Source organism: Entelurus aequoreus, linkage group LG03 (genome assembly GCF_033978785.1).
Source record: "Entelurus aequoreus isolate RoL-2023_Sb linkage group LG03, RoL_Eaeq_v1.1, whole genome shotgun sequence".
Lineage (NCBI taxonomy): Eukaryota > Metazoa > Chordata > Actinopteri > Syngnathiformes > Syngnathidae > Entelurus > Entelurus aequoreus.
Genome location: NC_084733.1, coordinates 90,542,299 through 90,563,555, shown reverse-complemented (window position 1 = coordinate 90,563,555; position 21,257 = coordinate 90,542,299). Strand labels below are relative to the sequence as shown.

At 32.5% G+C, this 21,257-nt stretch overlaps 1 protein-coding gene across 11 annotated transcripts in view; it reads right to left on the bottom strand.

Moving 5' to 3' along the window:
* syne1b (spectrin repeat containing, nuclear envelope 1b) overlaps nt 1–21,257 on the bottom strand; it is a 318,672-nt gene that overhangs the window by 14,741 nt on the left and 282,674 nt on the right. For 10 of the 11 annotated variants that reach the window (XM_062043168.1, XM_062043169.1, XM_062043175.1 and 7 more), the window contains 10 exons: nt 19,823–20,014; nt 19,420–19,750; nt 17,578–17,646; nt 11,404–11,501; nt 11,216–11,342; nt 8,766–8,977; nt 6,749–6,949; nt 2,936–3,064; nt 841–1,053; nt 662–757 (listed from right to left, as the gene is read on the bottom strand). In XM_062043168.1, the coding sequence (XP_061899152.1) occupies nt 662–757; nt 841–1,053; nt 2,936–3,064; nt 6,749–6,949; nt 8,766–8,977; nt 11,216–11,342; nt 11,404–11,501; nt 17,578–17,646; nt 19,420–19,750; nt 19,823–20,014 (1,668 nt within the window). The remainder of the gene's footprint in view (nt 1–661; nt 758–840; nt 1,054–2,935; nt 3,065–6,748; nt 6,950–8,765; nt 8,978–11,215; nt 11,343–11,403; nt 11,502–17,577; nt 17,647–19,419; nt 19,751–19,822; nt 20,015–21,257) is intronic. The other variant, XM_062043173.1, reaches the window with a different exon arrangement.

Genomic DNA, 21,257 nt, shown 5'->3' with positions numbered 1-21,257 from the left:
ACAAAATAAGAGTTGTAGAAATGATTGTATAGTCAAGACAGCCATGACATCATGTTTTTTACACGTGTACGTACACTTTTGATGGCGACTGTAGTCCGCAGCTGTGACATGCTTATTGGATTTGACGTTTGGGGAAGGAGGCCATTTCCTGGGAGGGATTTTTAGTCAGCGGTGTATCAGACTACAGGGATGTCAAGGAAAGATCTCAGGAGAAGAGAAAGGACTCCCGGGAGGTCCTCCTCACTGGAGGGTCTGCTGCTCTGAGAACATGCAGAGGAATGGGAGGGCAGTTGTGGACGTACGGGAATGAGAGTGGACACATCTTAACATGAGTGGAAGACATCTTAGGGGACATTCGCCGCTGGTTTAGCAGATTCCAAAGTGACTACAAACTGGAGTGATGTCAAGGAACGATTTAGAAGGAAGCTCTTTTGGACGTAGTAAGTACAGGAAGTGGAGGGAAGACAAAGAAAAAGGACGCCCGCCTCTTCCCACTGGTGGGTCTGCTGCTGGGGGGGTCATGCGGCGTGACGGGAGGACAGTTGTGGATGTATGGGAAGGACAGATCTCGGCATGGGGAGGAAGTGGGGGAGTGATCCTTGCTGGTCTTCCATGGGTTGCAAGTCAATGTTAGCAGTGGATGAACAAGCATGTACGTTACCGATCTCCGCCGACTCGGAGTGCTCCTCCCGGAGGCGGGACTGAGGGACCCGGACCCGGTGTCCAAGTCATCAGCCGACGACCACGAGGACAGATCCTGCGGACGGGATGGGACATGTTGAGTCCTCAGAGGTGGTGAGGATGAAGGTGAGGGTGAGGGTGAGGGTGAGGGTGAGCCACCTGCTGACTGCTGGTGATGTCCAGGATCTTGGCCAGCTCGCGCAGGTCCCGGGTCACCTCCTTCAGCAGCAGCTTGAGGCGGTTGCCGATGACGTGGACTTTCTCTTTGGCCTCCAGGCAGTCCCCGCCCTGCGAGTTGACCAGCAACTGGAGCGACATGTCCTGCAGCGAGGCCACCTTCAGCTGGGAGTCCAGCAGCTCCTGGCGGATTTGCTGCACACAATACTCTTTAATAACTATGAGGTCAAACATTAAGTCATTCAGTGAGTAAAAAATGGTCAAAGAAGGTCAATAAAAGGTGAAGGAATGTAAATAAAATGTAAAAGAAGGTAAGTAAAAGATAAAACATGTGAAATAAAAGGTAAATTAAGGTAAATAAAAGGCTAAGAAAGTTAAACACAAGGTAAAAGAAGGCCAATTAAATGTAAAAAAAAGTTAAGAAAATGGTCGAAGAAGGTAAATAAAAGGTAAAAGAAGGTAATGGTAAAAAAAAGATTTAAAAAGTTGAATAAAAGGTAAAATAAGGTAAATAAAAGGCTAAGAAAGTTAAATACAAGATAAAAGAAGGCCAATTAAATGTAAAAAAAAGTTAAGAAGATGGTCAAAGAAGGTAAATAAAAGGTGAAGGAATGTAAATAAAAGGTAAAAGAAGTTAAACAAGTTGAATAAAAGGTAAAAGAAGATAAAACAAGTTGAATTAAAGGTAAAATAAGGTAAATAAAAGGCTAAGAAAGTTAAATAGAAGGTAAAAGAAGGCTAATTAAATGTAAAAAAAAAAGTTAAGAAGATGGTCAAAGAAGGTAACTAAAAGATGAAGGAATGTAAATAAAAGGTAAAAGAAGCGAAGTAAAAGGTGAAGGAATGTAAATAAAAGGTAAAAGAAGGTAAGTAAAAGGTAAATGAAGAAAACACAAGTTGAATAAAAGAAAAAAATAAGGTAAATAAAAGGCTAAGAAAGTTAAATAGAAGGTAAAAGAAGGCCAATTAAATGTAAAAAAAAGTTAAGAAGATGGTCAAAGAAGGTAAAAAAAAGATGGAGGAATGTAAATAAAAGGTACAAGAAGGTAAGTAAAAGGTGAAGGAATGTAAATAAAAGGTAAAAGAAGGTAAGTAAAAGAAGATAAAACAAGTTGAATAAAAGGTTAAAAAAAAGGTAAATAAAAGGCTAAGAAAGTTAAAAAAAGTTAAGAAGATGGTCAAAGAAGGTAAATAAAAGGTAAAAGAAGGTAAGTAAAAGGTGAAGGAATGTTAGTAAAAGGTAAACGAAGATAAAACAACTTAAAGAAAAGGTAAAAGAAGGTAAATGAAAGGCTAAGAAAGTTAAATAGAAGGTAAAATAATGCCAATTAAATGTATAAAAAAAGTTAAGAAGATGGTCAAAGAAGGTAAATACAAAGTAAAAGAAGGAAAGTAAAAGGTAAAAGAAGATAAAACAAGTTGAATAAAAGGTAAAATAAGGTAAATAAAAGGCTAAGAAAGTTAAATAGAAGGTCAAAGAAGGCCAATTAAATGTAAAAAAAAAAGTTAAGAAGATGGTCAAAGAATGTAAATAAAAGGTAAAAAAAGGTAAATATAAAGTAATAAAGGTTATGGCAAGCGGAAAAATATTTGCATATCAATTTTTTCCACTAACATCCACATTGAAGCTTTAAAGTGTGTTTAATTAATCCAATTACTCCATTGATCCAATAAACTAATCAACAGATTAGTCAATTAATAAAATAATGGACAGCTGCAGCCTTCCTGAATGTAAACTGTGACACTTTTATGATGCTGACTGAATGTATACTGTGACACTTTTATGATGCTGACTGAATGTAAACTGTGACACTTTTATGATGCTGACTGAATGTATACTGTGACACTTTTATGATGCTGACTGAATGTATACTGTGACACTTTTATGATGCTGACTGAATGTAAACTGTGACACTTTTATGATGCTGACTGAATGTAAACTGTGACACTTTTATGATGCTGACTGAATGTATACTGTGACACTTTTATGATGCTGACTGAATGTATACTGTGAGACTTTTATGATGCTGACTGAATGTATACTGTGAGACTTTTATGATGCTGACTGAATGTATACCGTGAGACTTTTATGATGCTCCTGGAGAGTGTCGCTGTCCTGGATGGGGTCGATGGGCACCACTTCGTTACGCCTGCGGTCGATGTTTTCCAACCACAGCAGCAGACCGTGACTCATCTCATGGAAGTCCTGTGGATCACACCAATGATTGGTATGACCGTTAATAAAAGGAAGGGATGTCCAATAATGGCTTTTTGCCGATATCCGATATGCCGATATTGTCCAACTCTTTAATTACCGATACCGATATCAACCGATACCGATATCAACCGATGTATACAGTCCTGGAATTAACACATTATTATGCCTAATTTGGACAACCAGGTATGGTGAAGATAAGGTACTTTTTAAAAAAATGAATCAAATAAAATAAGATAAATAAATTAAAATCATTTTCTTGAATAAAAAAGAAAGTAAAACAATATAAAAACAGTTACATAGAAACTAGTAATGAATGAAAATTTGTAAAATTAAGTGTTAAAGGTTAGTACTATTAGTGGAGCAGCAGCACGCACAATCATGTGTGCTTACGGACTGTATCCCTTGCAGACTGTATTGATATATATTGATATATAATGTAGGAAGCAGAATATTAATAACAGAAAGAAACAACCCTTTTGTGTGAATGAGTGTAAATGGGGGAGGGAGTTTTTTTGGTTGGTGCACTAATTGTAAGTGTATCTTGTGTTTTTTATGTGGATTTAATTTAAAAAAAAAAAAAAAAAAAACGAAAAAAAAAAAAAAACACGATACTGATAATAAAAAAAACAATACCGATAATTTCCAATATTACATTTTAACGCATTTATCGGCCGATAATATCGGCAGACCGATATTATCGGACATCTCTAATAAAAGGTATACCTGGTAATTATACAAATGATTGATATGACCCTTGATAAAAGGTATGACTGGTAATAATAATAATAATAATAATAACACATTTTATCTGTAAAAAAAAAAAAAGCACTTTACATTGAGTAAACAACCTCAAAGTGCTACAGTGTATTAAAAAAAATAAATTAAAAAAAATAAAAAGATAATACAAAAAAAATATATATAAAAACTAGAACAGCCAAATAGCTACAACTAGTATGCATGTATCTAAAAAAAAAAGGCTTTTTAAAAAAGAAGGGTTTTTTAAGCCTTTTTTTTAAAAGCATCCACAGTCTGCGGTGCCCTCAAGTGGTCAGGGAGAGCGTTCCGCAGACTGGGAGCGGTGGTATGGTAATTACACAAATGATTGGTATGACCGTTGATAAAAGGTATGACTGGTAGTTACACAAATGGTTGGTATCCAATCCAATCCAATCCACTTTATTTATATAGCACATTTAAACAACAAAATGTTTCCAAAGTGCTACACAACAATATTAAAACAATATTCAAATATTATCCTTAGCATACCTTTTATTAACGGTATGACCGTTAATAGAAGGTATGCCTGGTAATTACACAAATGATTGGTATGACCGTTGATAAAAGATATAACTGATAATTACACAAATGATTGGTATGACCGCTAATAAAAGGTATGACTGGTAATTACACAAATGATTGGTATGACCGTTGACAAAAGGTATGACTGGTAATTACACAAATGATTGGTATGACCGTTGACAAAAGGTATGACTGGTAATCACACAAATGATTGGTATGACCGTTGATAAAAGATATAACTGATAATTACACAAATGATTGGTATGACCGTTAATAAAAGGTATGACTGGTAATCACACAAATGATTGGTATGACCGTTGATAAAAGATATAACTGATAATTACACAAATGATTGGTATGACCGTTGACAAAAGGTATGACTGGTAATTACACAAATGATTGGTATGACCGTTGACAAAAGGTATGACTGGTAATCACACAAATGATTGGTATGACCGTTGATAAAAGATATAACTGATAATTACACAAATGATTGGTATGACCGTTAATAAAAGGTATGACTGGTAATTACACAAATGATTGGTATGACCGTTGACAAAAAATATGCCTGGTAATTACACAAATGATTGGTATGACCGTTGATAAAAGATATAACTGATAATTACACAAATGATTGGTATGACCGTTGATAAAAAGTATGACTGGTAATTACACAGATGATTGGTATGACCGTTAATAAAAGGTATAACTGGTAATTACACAAATGATTGGCATGACTGTTGATAAAAGGTATGCCTGGTAATTATACAAATGATTGGTATGATCGTTGATAAAAGGTATGACTGGTAATTACACAAATGATTGGTATGACCGTTGATAAAAGATATAACTGATAATTACACAAATGATTGGTATGACCATTAATAAAAGGTATGACTGGTAATTAAACAAATTATTGGTATGACCGTTGACAAAAGGTATGACTGGTAATTACACAAATGATTGGTATGACCGTTGACAAAAGGTATGACTGGTAATCACACAAATGATTGGTATGACCGTTGATAAAAGATATAACTGATAATTACACAAATGATTGGTATGACCGTTGATGAAAGGTATGACTGGTAATTACACAAATGATTGGTATGACCGTTGATAAAAGGTATGGCTGGTAATTACACAAATGATTGGTATGATCGTTGATAAAAGGTATGCCTGGTAATTACACAAATGATTGGTATGACCGTTGATAAAAGGTAAGCCTGGTAATTACACAAATGATTGGTATGACCGTTGATCAATCAATCAATGTTTATTTATATAACCCTAAATCACAAGTGTCTCAAAGGGCTGCAATAAAAGCTATGACTGGTAATTACACAAATGACTGGTATGACCGTTGACAAAAGGTATGACTGGTAATTACACAAATGATTGGTATGACCGTTGATAAAAAGTATGCCTGGTAATTACACAAATGATTGGTATGACCGTTGATAAAAGGTATGACTGGTAATTACACGAATGATTGGTATGATCGTTTATAAAATGTATGCCTGGTAATTACACAAATGATTGGTATGACCGTTGATAAACAATATAACTGATAACTACACAAATTATTGGTATGATCATTGATAAAAAAGTATGCCTGGTAATTACACAAATGATTGGTATGACCGTTGATAAAAGATATAACTGATAACTACACAAATGATTGGTATGACTGTTAATAAAAGGTATGACTGGTAATTACACAAATGATTGGTATGACCGTTGAGAAAAGGTATGACTGGTAATTGCACAAATGATTGGTATGACCGTTGACAAAAGGTATGACTGGTAATTACACAAATGATTGGTATGACTGTTAATAAAAGGTATGACTGGTAATTACACAAATGATTGGTGTGACCATTGACAAAAGGTATGACTGGTAATTACACAAATGATTGGTATGACCGTTGATATAAGGTAAGACTGGTAATTACACAAATTATTTGTATGACGTTAATAAAAGGTATTAAAGTAAAGTTAAAGTACCAATGATTGTCACACACACACACTAGGTGTGGTGAAATGTGTCCTCTGCATTTGACCCGTCCCCTGTTCTTCACCCACTGGGAGGTGAGGGGAGCAGTGAGCAGCAGGGGTGGCCGCGCCCGGGAATAATTTTTGGTGATTTAACCCCCAATTCCACCCCTTGATGCTGAGAGCCAAGCAGGGAGGTAATGGCTCCCATTTTTATAGTCTTTGGTATGACTCGGCCGGGGTTTGAACTCACAACCTACCCATCTCAGGGCGGACACTGAGTAGGTTACACAAATGATTGGTATGACCGTTGATAAAAGGTAACGGCTGGTAATTACAGTGGTGCGTAGTAACAAGTGCAAGGAGTAAGACCCCCACCTGACACTGCATGAGAGCTCCCTGCAGTGAAGACCTCCACTGGTCCAGCGAGGCCGCCAGTTTGTCCCAGTGGTTGTTCATGTCTTTCAGCTTGACCTGCAGCTCTTTGGACTCTCCTGTGTCCGAGTGCAGGAAGTCTGTGCTGCACAGGTTGATGGACATCACCACCCCCTTGCGCTTGTCCCAGGCCCTCTGCAGCTCCTGCACACATGGTGTGGTGTCTTCATGTTGGACACACAGTACAGTACACAGCCTGATCGATTACCATCTCAATAGAATAGAATAGAAAGTACTTTATTGATCCCTGGGGGGAATTCAGCAGCACAGATAATATTGAATAAAGTATATGCAATTGCATGCAGTACATGTATTGTTTTATGTCAAAACAGAAAGAAGGAACACATTTAATACAGACCTGGGCCACATGCGGATTGTTATGATTTTAAATCCGGCCCACCGGATGTTCTATGTCATTTTTTTAGACCTTTAACATCAAAACTGTCGCCGGCATTATGATGTGCAGTGCTGTACAAACAGTTATGTTCCAATAGCAGTAGAAGTGCACTTTTTGGAGAGCTGTATTATTTTAAGTTTTGTGCCCAAGGGACTGATTTTATTTAACACTATATTATTATTTATACACCTATAGTGATCACAGAGACAGGTTGGTTTTGTGTTACTGTATATGTTTGTTTTTCTGAAAAATCCCACTTAATATACTTTGGGTAACAGTCAATATTTATTTATTTTATTTTATTTTTTTAGGGGGGTAACAGTCAATATTTATTTATTTATTAGATTTTATTTTTTTCTTATATACACTACCGTTCAAAAGTTTGGGGTCACATTAGAATGTCCTTATTTTTCAATGAAGATAACTTTAAACTAGTCTTAACTTTAAAGAAATACACTCTATACATTGCTAATGTGGTAAATGACTATTCTAGCTGCAAATGTCTGGTTTTTGGTGCAATATCTACATAGGTGTATAGAGGCCCATTTCCAGCAACTATCACTCCAGTGTTCTAATGGTACAATGTGTTTGCTCATTGGCTCAGAAGGCTAATTGATGATTAGAAAACCCTTGTGCAATCATGTTCACACATCTGAAAACAGTTTAGCTCGTTACAGAAGCTACAAAACGGACCTTCCTTTGAGCAGATTGAGTTTCTGGAGCATCACATTTGTGGGGTCAATTAAACGCTCAAAATGGCCAGAAAAAGAGAACTTTCATCTGAAACTCGACAGTCTATTCTTGTTCTTAGAAATGAAGGCTATTCCACAAAATTGTTTGGGTGACCCCAAACTTTTGAACGGTAGTGTATTTCTTTTTTTAGCTTTAACTTTTCATTTTTTAGCATTGTAACCACATTTGCAAACAAGAACAATTTTCTTTCAATAAAGAAATAAAGTGCAAAAATGTCAAAGCATCATAACAAACAGTTACGTATGTGGGCTCTGTACCGAGGATGTCGTTGTGGCTTGTACAGCCCTTTGAGACACTTTTGATTTAGGGCTATATAAATAAACATTGATTGATTGATTGATTGATTGATTGATTGATTGATTGATATGTTCCAATAGCAGCAGAAGTGCACTTTTTGGAGAGCTGTATTATTTTCAGTTTTGTGCCCAAGGGACTGATTTTATTTAACACTATATTATTATTTATACACCTATAGTGATCACAGAGACAGCTTGTTTTTGTGTTACTGTATATATTTGTCTTTATGAAAAATCCCACTTAATATACTTTGGGTAACAAAAGTCAATATTTATTTATTTTATTTTTTTAGGGGGGTAACAGTCAATATTTATTTATTTATTAGATTTTATTTTTTTCTTATATAATAAAAGTGAGCTTTTGTTAAACCAAATATTGTGGGTTTGTTTTCCATATACTGTAACAACCTATCTGGACTCGATAAGAGAATCGATAAGGAATCGGTTCGATAAGAGGATTCGATAATAGACTCGAACTCGATAATTTCTTATCAAACATCATCCCTACTCTCACCTTGAGCTTTTTGATGCGAAACTCGATGGTCTGGATGTCGGTGCCGAGGTCCAGCCTCCGCTGCTGCTCCAGCTCGTCGGCCTTCTCCCTCAGCCAGGCGCAAATGTTGCTCAGGTCCGAGTTGAGCTGCTGCCACTGCTGCTGGTTCTGCTTGGTGCGGATCTCCTTGCTGAGGTCCTGAGCCTGCAGGAGCTCCCAGCGTTCGATCACACCTGTAAAATAAAATAAAAAAAACAACCTCGGTCTACTTCCCGTATGATCCACGTCAGGGGTCACCAACGCGGTGCCCGCGGGCACCAGGTAGCCCGTAAGGACCAGATGAGTAGCCCGCTGGCCTGTTCTAAAAATAGCTCAAATAGCAGCACTTACCAGTGAGCTGCATCTATTTTTTAAATTGTATTTATTTACTAGCAAGCTGGTCTCGCTTTGCCCGACATTTTTAATTCTAAGAGAGACAAAACTCAAATAGAATTGGAAAATCCAAGAAAATATTTTAAAGACTTGGTCTTCACTTGTTTAAATAAATTCATTCATTTTTTTTACTTTGCTTCTTATAACTTTCAGAAAGACAATTTTAGAGAAAAAATACTTTTTTATTTTATTTTTATTTTTAAATTTTTTTTTTTTTTTTAATTTCAAAGTCTTTTGAATTTTTTTTTAAAATATTTGTTCTGGAAAATCTAGAAAAAATCGCCATTTGTCTTTGATCAGAAAGACAATTTTAGAGAAAAAATACAACCTTCAAAATGATTTTAGGATTTTTAAACCTTTTTACCTTTTAAATTCCTTCCTTTTCTTTCCTGACAATTTAAATCAACGTTCAAGTAAAAAAAAATTTTTTTATTGTAAAGAATAATAAATAGATTTTAATTAAATTCTTCATTTTAGCTTCTGTTTTTTCGACGAAGAATATTCGTGAAATATTTCTTCCAACTTATTATGATTAAAATTCAAACAAATTATTCTGGCAAATCCAGAAAATCTGTAGAATTAAATTTGAATCTTATTTCAAAGTCTTTTTTATTTTATTTTTATTTTTATTTTTAAATTTTTTTTTTTTTTTAATTTCAAAGTCTTTTGAATTTTTTTTTTAAATTTTTGTTCTGGAAAATCTAGAAAAAATCGCCATTTGTCTTTGTTCAGAAAGACAATTTTAGAGAAAAAATACAACCTTCAAAATGATTTTAGGATTTTTAAACCTTTTTACCTTTTAAATTCCTTCCTCTTCTTTCCTGACAATTTAAATCAATGTTCAAGTAAAAAAAATTTTTTTTATTGTAAAGAATAATAAATAGATTTTAATTTAAATCTTCATTTTAGCTTCTGTTTTTTCGACGAAAAATATTCGTGAAATATTTCTTCAAACTTATTATGATTAAAATTCAAACAAATTATTCTGGCAAATCCAGAAAATCTGTAGAATTAAATTTGAATCTTATTTCAAAGTCTTTTTTATTTTATTTCTATTTTTATTTTTAATTTTTTTTTATTTTTTAAATTTCAAAGTCTTTTGAATTTTTTTTTTTTAATTTTTGTTCTGGAAAATCTAGAAAAAATCGCCATTTGTCTTTGATCAGAAAGACAATTTTAGAGAAAAAATACAACCTTCAAAATGATTTTACGATTTTTAAACCTTTTTACCTTTTAAATTCCTTCCTTTTCTTTCCTGACAATTTAAATCAATGTTCAAGTAAAAAAAAAATTTTTTATTGTAAAGAATAATAAATAGATTTTAATTAAATTCTTCATTTTAGCTTCTGTTTTTTCGACGAAGAATATTCGTGAAATATTTCTTCCAACTTATTATGATTAAAATTCAAAAAAATTATTCTGGCAAATCCAGAAAATCTGTAGAATTAAATTTGAATCTTATTTCAAAGTCTTTTTTTTAAAAACATTTTTTTATTTTATTTATTTTTTTTTATTTAAAAGTCTTTTGATTTTTTTTTTTAAATTTTTGTTCTGGAAAATCTAGAAAAAATTGCCATTTGTCTTTGTTAGAAATATAGCTTGGTCCAATTTGCTATATACTCTAACAAAGTGTAGATTGGATTTTAACCTATTTAAAACATGTCATCAAAATTCTAAAATTAATCTTAATCAGGCAAAATTACTAATGATGTTCCGTAAATTATTTTTTTAAGTTTTTCTCTTTTTTTCGGTTGAATTTTGAATTTTAAAGAGTCGAAATTGAAGACAAACTATGTTTCAAAATTTAATTGTCATTTTTTTCCTGTTTTTCTCCTCTTTTAAACCGTTCAATTAAGTGTAAATATCATTCATTATTAATAATAACAGAGTTAAAGGTAAATTGAGCAAATTGGCTATTTCTGGCCATTTATTGAAGTGTGTATCAAACTGGTAGCCCTTCACATTAATCACTACCCAAGAAGTAGCTCTTGCTTTCAAAAAGGTTGGTGACCCCTGGTCCACGTCGTGGAGAGTTTTACCAGATGTTTGGGACTCGGAGATGCTGGGATTGGCCAGTCCGGACGCGGTGTCCTCTTCCTCTTTGAGCTCGTAGCCCATCCTCTTCACCGTGTTGATGTTGCCTCGGCACTCGCCCAGCAGCCTCATCTGCGGCGGTCAGAGAGTTTTAGTTGTAATACAGCGGTGACGGTGCGAGAGTGCAACTTACGTAGCCCATGTAAGAGGCATCCAAGTCCACGGCGGCGGGCGCGTAGCTGAGTCCAGCGTCCAGCTGGGGGACGTTGGAGTCCGTTGAGGCCACCTCCCCTGTTGACGCAATGTTAAATACTCATTATGGTGACGACTACGGCACGTACGATCGACGTAAAGAAAAAGGCTCCGGCCAGATAAGAGAATCGGGGGGCCTCATGTATTAATGGTCGCGTAGATTTTCTACCAAAAAAAAATTGGCGTACGTTCAATCCCAGAAAACGGTGGACGCAATAAAAAATTCAGATCCAAGTACACAACCCAAAAGCGGTGAAGTTGTCACGTTGTGTAAATGGTCAATAAAAAGAGAATACAACAAATCCTTTTCAACTTATATTCAATTGAATAGACTGCAAAGACGAGATATTTCACGTTCAAACTGCTAAACTTGGTTATTTTTTGCAAGTATTAGCTCATTTGGAATTTGATGCCTGCGACGTGTCTTCAAAAAAGCTGGCACAAGTGGCAAAATAGACTGAGAATGCTCCGTCAAAGACTTATTTGGAACATCCCACGGGTGGACGGGCTAATTGGGAACAGGTGGGTGCCGTGATTGGGTATTAAAAGCAGCTTCCCGTGAAATGCTCAGTCGCTCACAAACAAGGACGGGGGCGAGGGGTCGCCACTTTGTCAACAAATGCCTGAGCAAATTGTTTAAAAACAACATTTCTCAACCAGCTTTTGCAAGGAATTTAGGGGTTTCACCACCTACGCTCCGTAATATCATCAAAGCTCAGACAATCTGGAGAAATCACTGCACGTAAGTGGCAATGCCGAAAACCAACACTTCGATCCCTCAGGCGGTACTGCATCAAAAAGCGACATCAGTGTGTAAAGGATATCACCACATGGGCTCAGGAACACTTCAGAAAACCACTGTCAGTAACTACAGTCGGTCGCTACGTCTGTAAGTGCAAGTTAAAACTCCTCTATACAAAGCCAAAGCCATCTGCTTGGCACTCAGCATCGAAGGGTTGGAATTGGGGGTTAAATCACAAAAAAAATGATTCCCGGGCGCGGCTACGCTGCTGCCCACTGCTCCCCTCACCTCCCAGGGGGTGATCACGGGGATGGGTCAAATGCAGAGGACAAATTTCACCACACCTAGTGTGTGTGTGACAATCATTGGTACTTTAACTTGAACTTTAACTTAAATTTATCAACAACACCCAGAAACGCCGCCGGCTTCGCTGGGCCTGAGTTCATCTAAAATGGACTGATGCAAAGCGGAAAAGTGTTCTGTGGTCTGACGAGTCCACATTTCAAATTTTTTTTTGGAAACTGTGGACGTCGTGTCCTCTGGAACAAAGAGGAAAAGAACCATCCGGACTGTTATAGGCGCAAAGTGTAAAAGGCAGCAAATGCCTTTTATTATTGTCAACTAGCATAAGAAATGAAAGATAGATATTTATTAAGATGACAAAGAAATAAAAGAAATGAAGATATAAAACATAATATAACGGAGAAAAAAAAGAGAAATTGAAAAAATAAATGAATATAAAAAATAAAAGAAATGCCTTTTATTATTGTCAACTAGCATAAGAAATGAAAGATAGATATTTATTAAGATGACAAAGAAATAAAAGAAATGAAGGTATAAAACATAATATAACGGGGAAAAAAAAGAGAAATTGAAAAAATAAATGAATATAAAAAATAAAAGAAATGCCTTTTATTATTGTCAAATAGCATAAGAAATGAAAGATAGATATTTATTAAGATGACAAAGAAATAAAAGAAATTAAGATATAAAACTAGAGAAGTCCGATAATATCGGCCTGCCGATATTATCGGCCGATAAATGCGTTAAAATGTAATATCGGAAACTATCGGTATCGTTTTTTTTTATTATTAGTATCGTTTTTTGTTTTTTTTTTGTTTTTTTTTTAAAATTAAATCCACATAAAAAACACAAGATACACTTACAATTAGTGCACCAACCCAAAAAACCTCCCTCCCCCATTTACACTCATTCACACAAAAGGGTTGTTTCTTTCTGTTATTAATATTCTGCTTCCTACATTATATATCAATATATATCAATACAGTCTGCAAGGGATACAGTCCGTAAGCACACATGATTGTGCGTGCTGCTGCTCCACTAATAGTACTAACCTTTAACAGTTAATTTTACTAATTTTCATTAATTACTAGTTTCTATGTAACTGTTTCTATATTGTTTTACTTTCTTTTTTATTTAAGAAAATGTTTTTAATTTATTTATCTTATTTTATTTGATTCATTTTTTTTTAAAAGTACCTTATCTTCACCATACCTGGTTGTCCAAATTAGGCATAATAATGTGTTAATTCCACGACTGTATATATCGGTTGATATTGGTATCGGTTGATATCGGTATCGGTAATTAAAGAGTTGGACAATATCGGCATATCGGATATCGGCAAAAAGCCATTATCGGACATCCCTATATAAAACATAATATAACGAAAAAAAAGAAATTGAAAAAATAAATGAATATAAAAAATGTGTGGAAAACAGTATCCTGAGTTTTTCACTTTTTTTTTTACTTATTTGTTTATCATATTTCTCTTTTTTTATTACATGATGTGTTTTATCCTGTATATAATAAAACAAGAAGAGAAATCAAATAAATAGATAAATCTAAAAAAAATGTGGGGGAAACTTAGTATACTGAGTTTTTCACATTTTTTTCTTATTTTTGTTGTAACAATGCACGACAGAGCTTGATAATCGTGTTAGAGCCTGATTTAAAGCTTCAGGATCGCATCAAAGCGTAATAAAGTTCAATAAAGCGCAATAAAACGTATCAAAGCGTGATTTAAAGCGTATCAAAGCGGGATCAAAGCGGCATCAAATCGTGAGGAAAGGTAACAAAGCGGCAACTAATTCGTACCAGAGCGTATCAAAGCATAACATTACTTCGGAGATCGGGATATTCGTGGAAAAATTGACAAAAATGACGGCGCTTTGCTCGCCGCTTTAAAGCGCGGCAAGCGCCGTTGGTGTGCACCAGGCATAACACAATTTCCCAACTCATATGGAAACGGGGTTTGTAAAATAATAGACGTCCTCGTAAATATGAATATGAGGCAATAAATGCATTGTCAAAAAGGTGATTTTTGTTGTTGTCATGCCCATCAAATGTTGGCATAACACATTTACTCTTGATACATCTCATGTTTGCCGTCAAAAAAAGGGCGTACGTCAGGTTTTTCGTGCACACACGAGCTTAATACATGAGGCCCACAGGAGAGGTGACACAAAAATGGTCCTCGTGTGTCTATTAGTGGGCGGAGCCTGTGCAACAATCACATTCTCTTCACCAAAAGAAGAGGTGGATGCATGCTGAAGCACAGAAAGAGGTTATTGTAGCCACACAGCACCCAAAAAATGAAAACAAAAGTGAGAAAGCCACATTTAGAAAAAAGAAGACTCGGACTCACTTCCATTTCTCTTCTGCAAATTTAAGAGCAATGCGAGGAGACCAAAAAGACGAAATGGAACTGAGCCTCCGTGCGTGGAAAAAGTGTTGTTACAGGGTGCCGCAAAGAGTGAATGTATTAAAAATAAATAAGTACAAAAAAAATCCTAGTTTTTCCTTTTTTTTAATTACTTTATTGCAATACTTTCACAAAATTATACAATATATTGTCCTTCATAATTGCCATTTATTTTTATTTTTAAATAAATAAACACTACAGTGAATGTATTAAAAATAAATAAATAAGTACAAAAAAAATCATATTTTTTCCTTTTTTTAATTACTTTATTGCAATACTTTCACAAAATTATACAATACATTGTCCTTCAAATTTGCCCTTTTCTTTATATTTAAATAACCTTCATAATTGCCATTTTATTTTTATATAAATAAACACTACAGTGAATGCATTAAAAATAAATAAATAAGTACAATTTAATTTTTTCCTTTTTTTTTAACTACTTTATTGCAATACTTTCACAAAATTATACAATATATTGTCATTTAAAAGTGACCTTTTCTTATTTTTTTTAAAAATAAATAAACAGTACAGTGAATGTATTAAAAATAAATAAGTACAAAAAAAATCGTATTTTTTTCCTTTTTTAAAAATACTTTATTGCAATACTTTCGCAAAATTATACAATATATTGTCCTTCAAAATTGCCCTTTTCTTTACTTTTAAATAAATAAACACTACAGTGAATGTATTAAAAATAAATAAGTACAAAAAAAATCCTAGTTTTTCCTTTTTTTTAATTACTTTATTGCAATACTTTCACAAAATTATACAATATATTGTCCTTCATAATTGCCATTTATTTTTATTTTTAAATAAATAAACACTACAGTGAATGTATTAAAAATAAATAAATAAGTACAAAAAAATCATATTTTTTCCTTTTTTTAATTACTTTATTGCAATACTTTCATAAAATTATACAATACATTGTCCTTCAAATTTGCCCTTTTCTTTATATTTAAATAACCTTCATAATTGCCATTTTATTTGTATATAAATAAACACTACAGTGAATGCATTAAAAATAAATAAATAAGTACAATTTAATTTTTTCCTTTTTTTTAACTACTTTATTGCAATACTTTCGCAAAATTATACAATACATTGTCATTTAAAAGTGACCTTTTCTTCTTTTTTTTTTAAATAAATAAACACTACAGTGAATGTATTAAAAATAAATAAGTACAAAAAAAATCGTATTTTTTTCCTTTTTTTAAAATACTTTATTGCAATACTTTCGCAAAATTATACAATATATTGTCCTTCAAAATTGCCCTTTTCTTTACTTTTAAATAAATAAACACTACAGTGAATGTATTAAAAATAAATAAGTACAAAAAAAATCCTAGTTTTTCCTTTTTTTTAATTACTTTATTGCAATACTTTCACAAAATTATACAATATATTGTCCTTCATAATTGCCATTTATTTTTATTTTTAAATAAATAACACTACAGTGAATGTATTAAAAATAAATAAATAAGTACAAAAAAATCATATTTTTTCCTTTTTTTAATTACTTTATTGCAATACTTTCACAAAATTATACAAACAATTGTCCTTCAAATTTGCCCTTTTCTTTATATTTAAATAACCTTCATAATTGCCATTTTATTTGTATATAAATAAACACTACAGTGAATGCATTAAAAATAAATAAGTACAAAAAAAATCGTATTTTTTTCCTTTTTTAAAATACTTTATTACAATACTTTTGCAAAATTATACAATATATTGTCATTTAAAAGTGACCTTTTCTTAATTTTTTTTTTAAAATAAATAAACACTACAGTGAATGTATTAAAAATAAATGAGTACAAAAAAAATTGTATTTTTTTCCTTTTTTTAAAATACTTTATTGCAATACTTTCGCAAAATTATACAATATATTGTCCTTCAAAATTGCCCTTTTCTTTACTTTTAAATAAATAAACACTGCAGTGAATGTATTAAAAATAAATAAGTACAAAAAAAATCCTAGTTTTTCCTTTTTTTAAATTACTTTATTGCAATACTTTCACAAAATTATACAATATATTGTCCTTCATAATTGCCATTTTTTTTATTTTTAAATAAATAAACACTACAGTGAATGTATTAAAAATAAATAAGTACAAAAAAAATCCTAGTTTTTCCTTTTTTTTAATTACTTTATTGCAATACTTTCACAAAATTATACAATATATTGTCCTTCATAATTGCCCTTTTTTTTATTTTTAAATAAATAAACACTACAGTGAATGTATTAAAAATAAATAAGTACAAAAAAAATCCTAGTTTTTCCTTTTTTTTAATTACTTTATTGCAATACTTTCACAAAATTATACAATATATTGTCCTTCATAATTGCCATTTTTTAAATTTTTAAATAAATAAACACTACAGTGAATGTATTAAAAATAAATAAGTACAAAAAAAATCCTAGTTTTTCCTTTTTTTTAATTACTTTATTGCAATACTTTCACAAAATTATACAATATATTGTCCTTCATAATTGCCATTTTTTTAAATTTTTAAATAAATAAACACTATATACTGGGTGCCGCAAAGAGTGTGGGAATGAACAGCAAGTCTAAAAGTGGTGAAAGGTCTAAGTTGTTGTTATTCCCGAGCCCTCGAGGCATGCTGGGGGTTAGCACGGAGCCTACCAGCCGAGGACCTCAGCGTTTGCTCTGTTAGTCTAACAAAGGCCTCCTGGCTCTCTGGGATCACTACATCTGCAAGACACATTGTAAAGTACACACATTCAGCATTGGACACGCTCAGGCCACATTACCCCCGTACCAAGAATGGCCTTGGCAGTTCTAGAATGTCCCTGCACAGTGACTGCCATTGGCGTTGTTAGGCCTATTTTAGGGGGGCTCAAGCCCCTAAAATATTCTTAAGCCCCCCTAAATAATTTGGTGTTATATATATATATTTTTTTTTTACAAATACATGCCGACATATTCATTATAAAGTGGCCCGAATATGAGTTTAAATAAATAGTCATATAACCATAAGGTAGAGAGCCCCTTTAGTGCGTCGCTATCCAATCCATTCCACTTGTTCATATAGAAAATGCCCACATCACTCAAATTCCAGTCCGCATTTTCTCCGCGACCTTGCTTGCGGTCCTGCAGGTGTACGAAGCACATTATCTTCCTTTACAACGAGTGAAGCTGCGAGAAACCTTGTGTGTGCAATTGTAAATAATTTAGTTTTTAAGTTTTGTGTTTCTTGTAGAATCTATATAAAGTAATATACATTAGCCCATATATATATATATATATGTGTATATATATGTATATATATATATGTATTTATATATATGTATGTGTATATATATATATATACATACGTAAGTATATATATATAGATATATATATATATATATATATATATATATATATATATATATATATATATAGATATATATATTTATATTTACATATATATATGTATATATATATATATATATATATATATATATGTATTTATATATATATATATGTGTATATATATGTATATATATATATATATGTATTTATATATATGTATGTGTATATATATATATTTATATATATAGATATATATATATATCTATATATATATATATATATTTATATATATATATGTATATAAATATATATATATATAATATATATATATATATATATATATATATATATATATAATATATATATTATATATATATATATATATATATATATATATATATATATATATATATATATATATATATATATATATATATATATATATTATATATATATTATATATATATATATATATATATATATATATATATATATATATATATATATATATAAATACATATAAATACATATATAATAATAATACCTGGGATTTATATAGCGCTTTTCTAAGTACCCAAAGTCGCTTTACATGTTAAAATATATATATATATATATATATATATATATATATATATATATATATATATATAAATACATATATATATGTAAATTTAAAAAATCAACGCATAAATCTGTAGATTAACTTCAGATCTGTCGATATAATTACTTTTTAAAATGTTTTATACCCTTTTTGTTACAGAAAACCCAGTTTTTTTCTATAGCCTTAAGTAGGTGAATTATTCATAACCACATTGATTTTAATTTATTATTTTTTGAGCAATTTAAAGAAAAAAACAGCCAGCATGGCAGCTTTGTGTTATTAGAGTCAACATTGCCTGTTTTTCACGTTACATTTCCCGTTTGCTCTTTTATGGTTTTTTTTTTTTTTTAAATAGTATTTTTTTATAGTACCACGGGCCGTTAGAAAATTAGACACCACTGATATTGGCATTATTATTTGGTCCATCAGGATGGGCGGGGCTGAAGTGAAAAATGAAGCAAGCCAAAAGGTAATAAAAGGAACGGTTGCTGAAAAAGTGAATACGGTGCTAATGTGTGTAAAAATGTTTTCCTACTTGCTCCCAATAATAATAATACAAGCATACTGACCTGATAAGGCAGAGGAGGGCCGCGGGAGGAAGTCTGCCTCCTCGCTCTGCTGCTCCCTGAGGGCCCTGCTGGCGCTCTCCAGCCCACGGCTCAGGTCGTAGTCGTGGTCCCACTCCAGCGGGATGGAGTCCACGCTGGCCGGGGTGTCTCTGCCCGAGCGCTCCGTCCTGAGCTGGGCCGCCGCCAGAGAGGCCGAGCGTCCCGAGGAGGCCAGCGGGGACAAGAAGCCGTCGCCCAAGCGCTCGCTCCACGGCAGGCCGGACAAGTCCCCGGGCTCGTCCAGCTCCAGTTCGCGGTCCGAGAGCGACACCTCGGTATCGTCCTCTGCCAGCTGAAGGGAAAAGAAGCTGGTGTGTACGTTCTCCTTTAAAGGAGACAACGAGTGATGAGGTAAACATCTTACAGGGAGGCGAATGAGCTTCTTGTAGTAGCGCTCCACTCGACCAAACACCTCCTGACAGTAACGCTGCAGCTCCTCCAGCTCCTCCTCGATCACGGCGGCATCCAGCGGCTCGCTCTTCTCCAGCAGAGCCTCGCCCTGGTGGAAGATGCGCTCGATCTTGGCGGTGGTCAGCGAGATCTCCTGCTGGAACGACTGCAGGACACAAAGTCAGTAAAACACTGCGGAAATCCTGCAGCTGATGCTGATCTGTGTTTTAGCCAAAAAATATAGATTCTTTTTTCCCCCCCTTTTTTTTTAATCAAATGCCCTTTTCTTTATTTTTAAATAAATACACACAACAGTGAATGTATTAAAAATAAATAAATGGGTACAAAAAATAAATCTTATTTTTTTCCTTTTTTTAAATTACTTTATTGCAATACTTTCACAAAATTATACAATATATTGTCCTTCAAAATGGCCATTTTCTTTATTTTTTAAATAAATACACACTACAGTGAATGTATTAAAAATAAACAAATAGGTACAAAAAATAAATCGTATTTTTTCCTTTTTTTAAAATACTTTATTGCAATACTTTCACAAAATTATACAATGTATTGTCCTTTAAAAGTAACCTTTTCTTTATTTTTAAATAAATACACACCACAGTGAATTTATTAAAAATAAATAAATAGGTACAAAAAATAAATCTTATTTTTTTCCTTTTTTTAAATTACTTTATTGCAATACTTTCACAAAATTATACAATATATTGTCCTTCAAAATGGCCATTTTCTTTATTTTTTAAATAAATACACACTACAGTGAATGTATTAAAAATAAATAAATAGGTACAAAAAATAAATCATATTTTTTCCTTTTTTTAAAATACTTTATTGCAATACTTTCACAAAATTATACAATGTATTGTCCTTCAAAATGGCCATTTTCTTTATTTTTTAAATAAATACACACAACAGTGAATGTATTAAAAATAAATAAATGGGTACAAAAAATAAATCTTATTTTTTTCCTTTTTTTAAATTACTTTATTGCAATACTTTCACAAAATTATACAATATATTGTCCTTCAAAATGGCCATTTTCTTTATTTTTTAAATAAATACACACTACAGTGAATGTATTAAAAATAAACAAATAGGTACAAAAAATCAATCGTATTTTTTCCTTTTTTAAAAATACTTTATTGCAATACTTTCACAAAATTATACAATGTATTGTCCTTCAAAATGGCCATTTTCTTTATTTTTTAAATAAATACACACTACAGTGAATGTATTAAAAATAAATAAATAGGTAAAAAAAATAAATCGTATTTTTTCCTTTTTTTTAAAATACTTTATTGCAATACTTTCACAAAATTATACAATGTATTGTCTTTCAAAATGGCCATTTTCTTTATTTTTTAAATAAATACACACTACAGTGAATG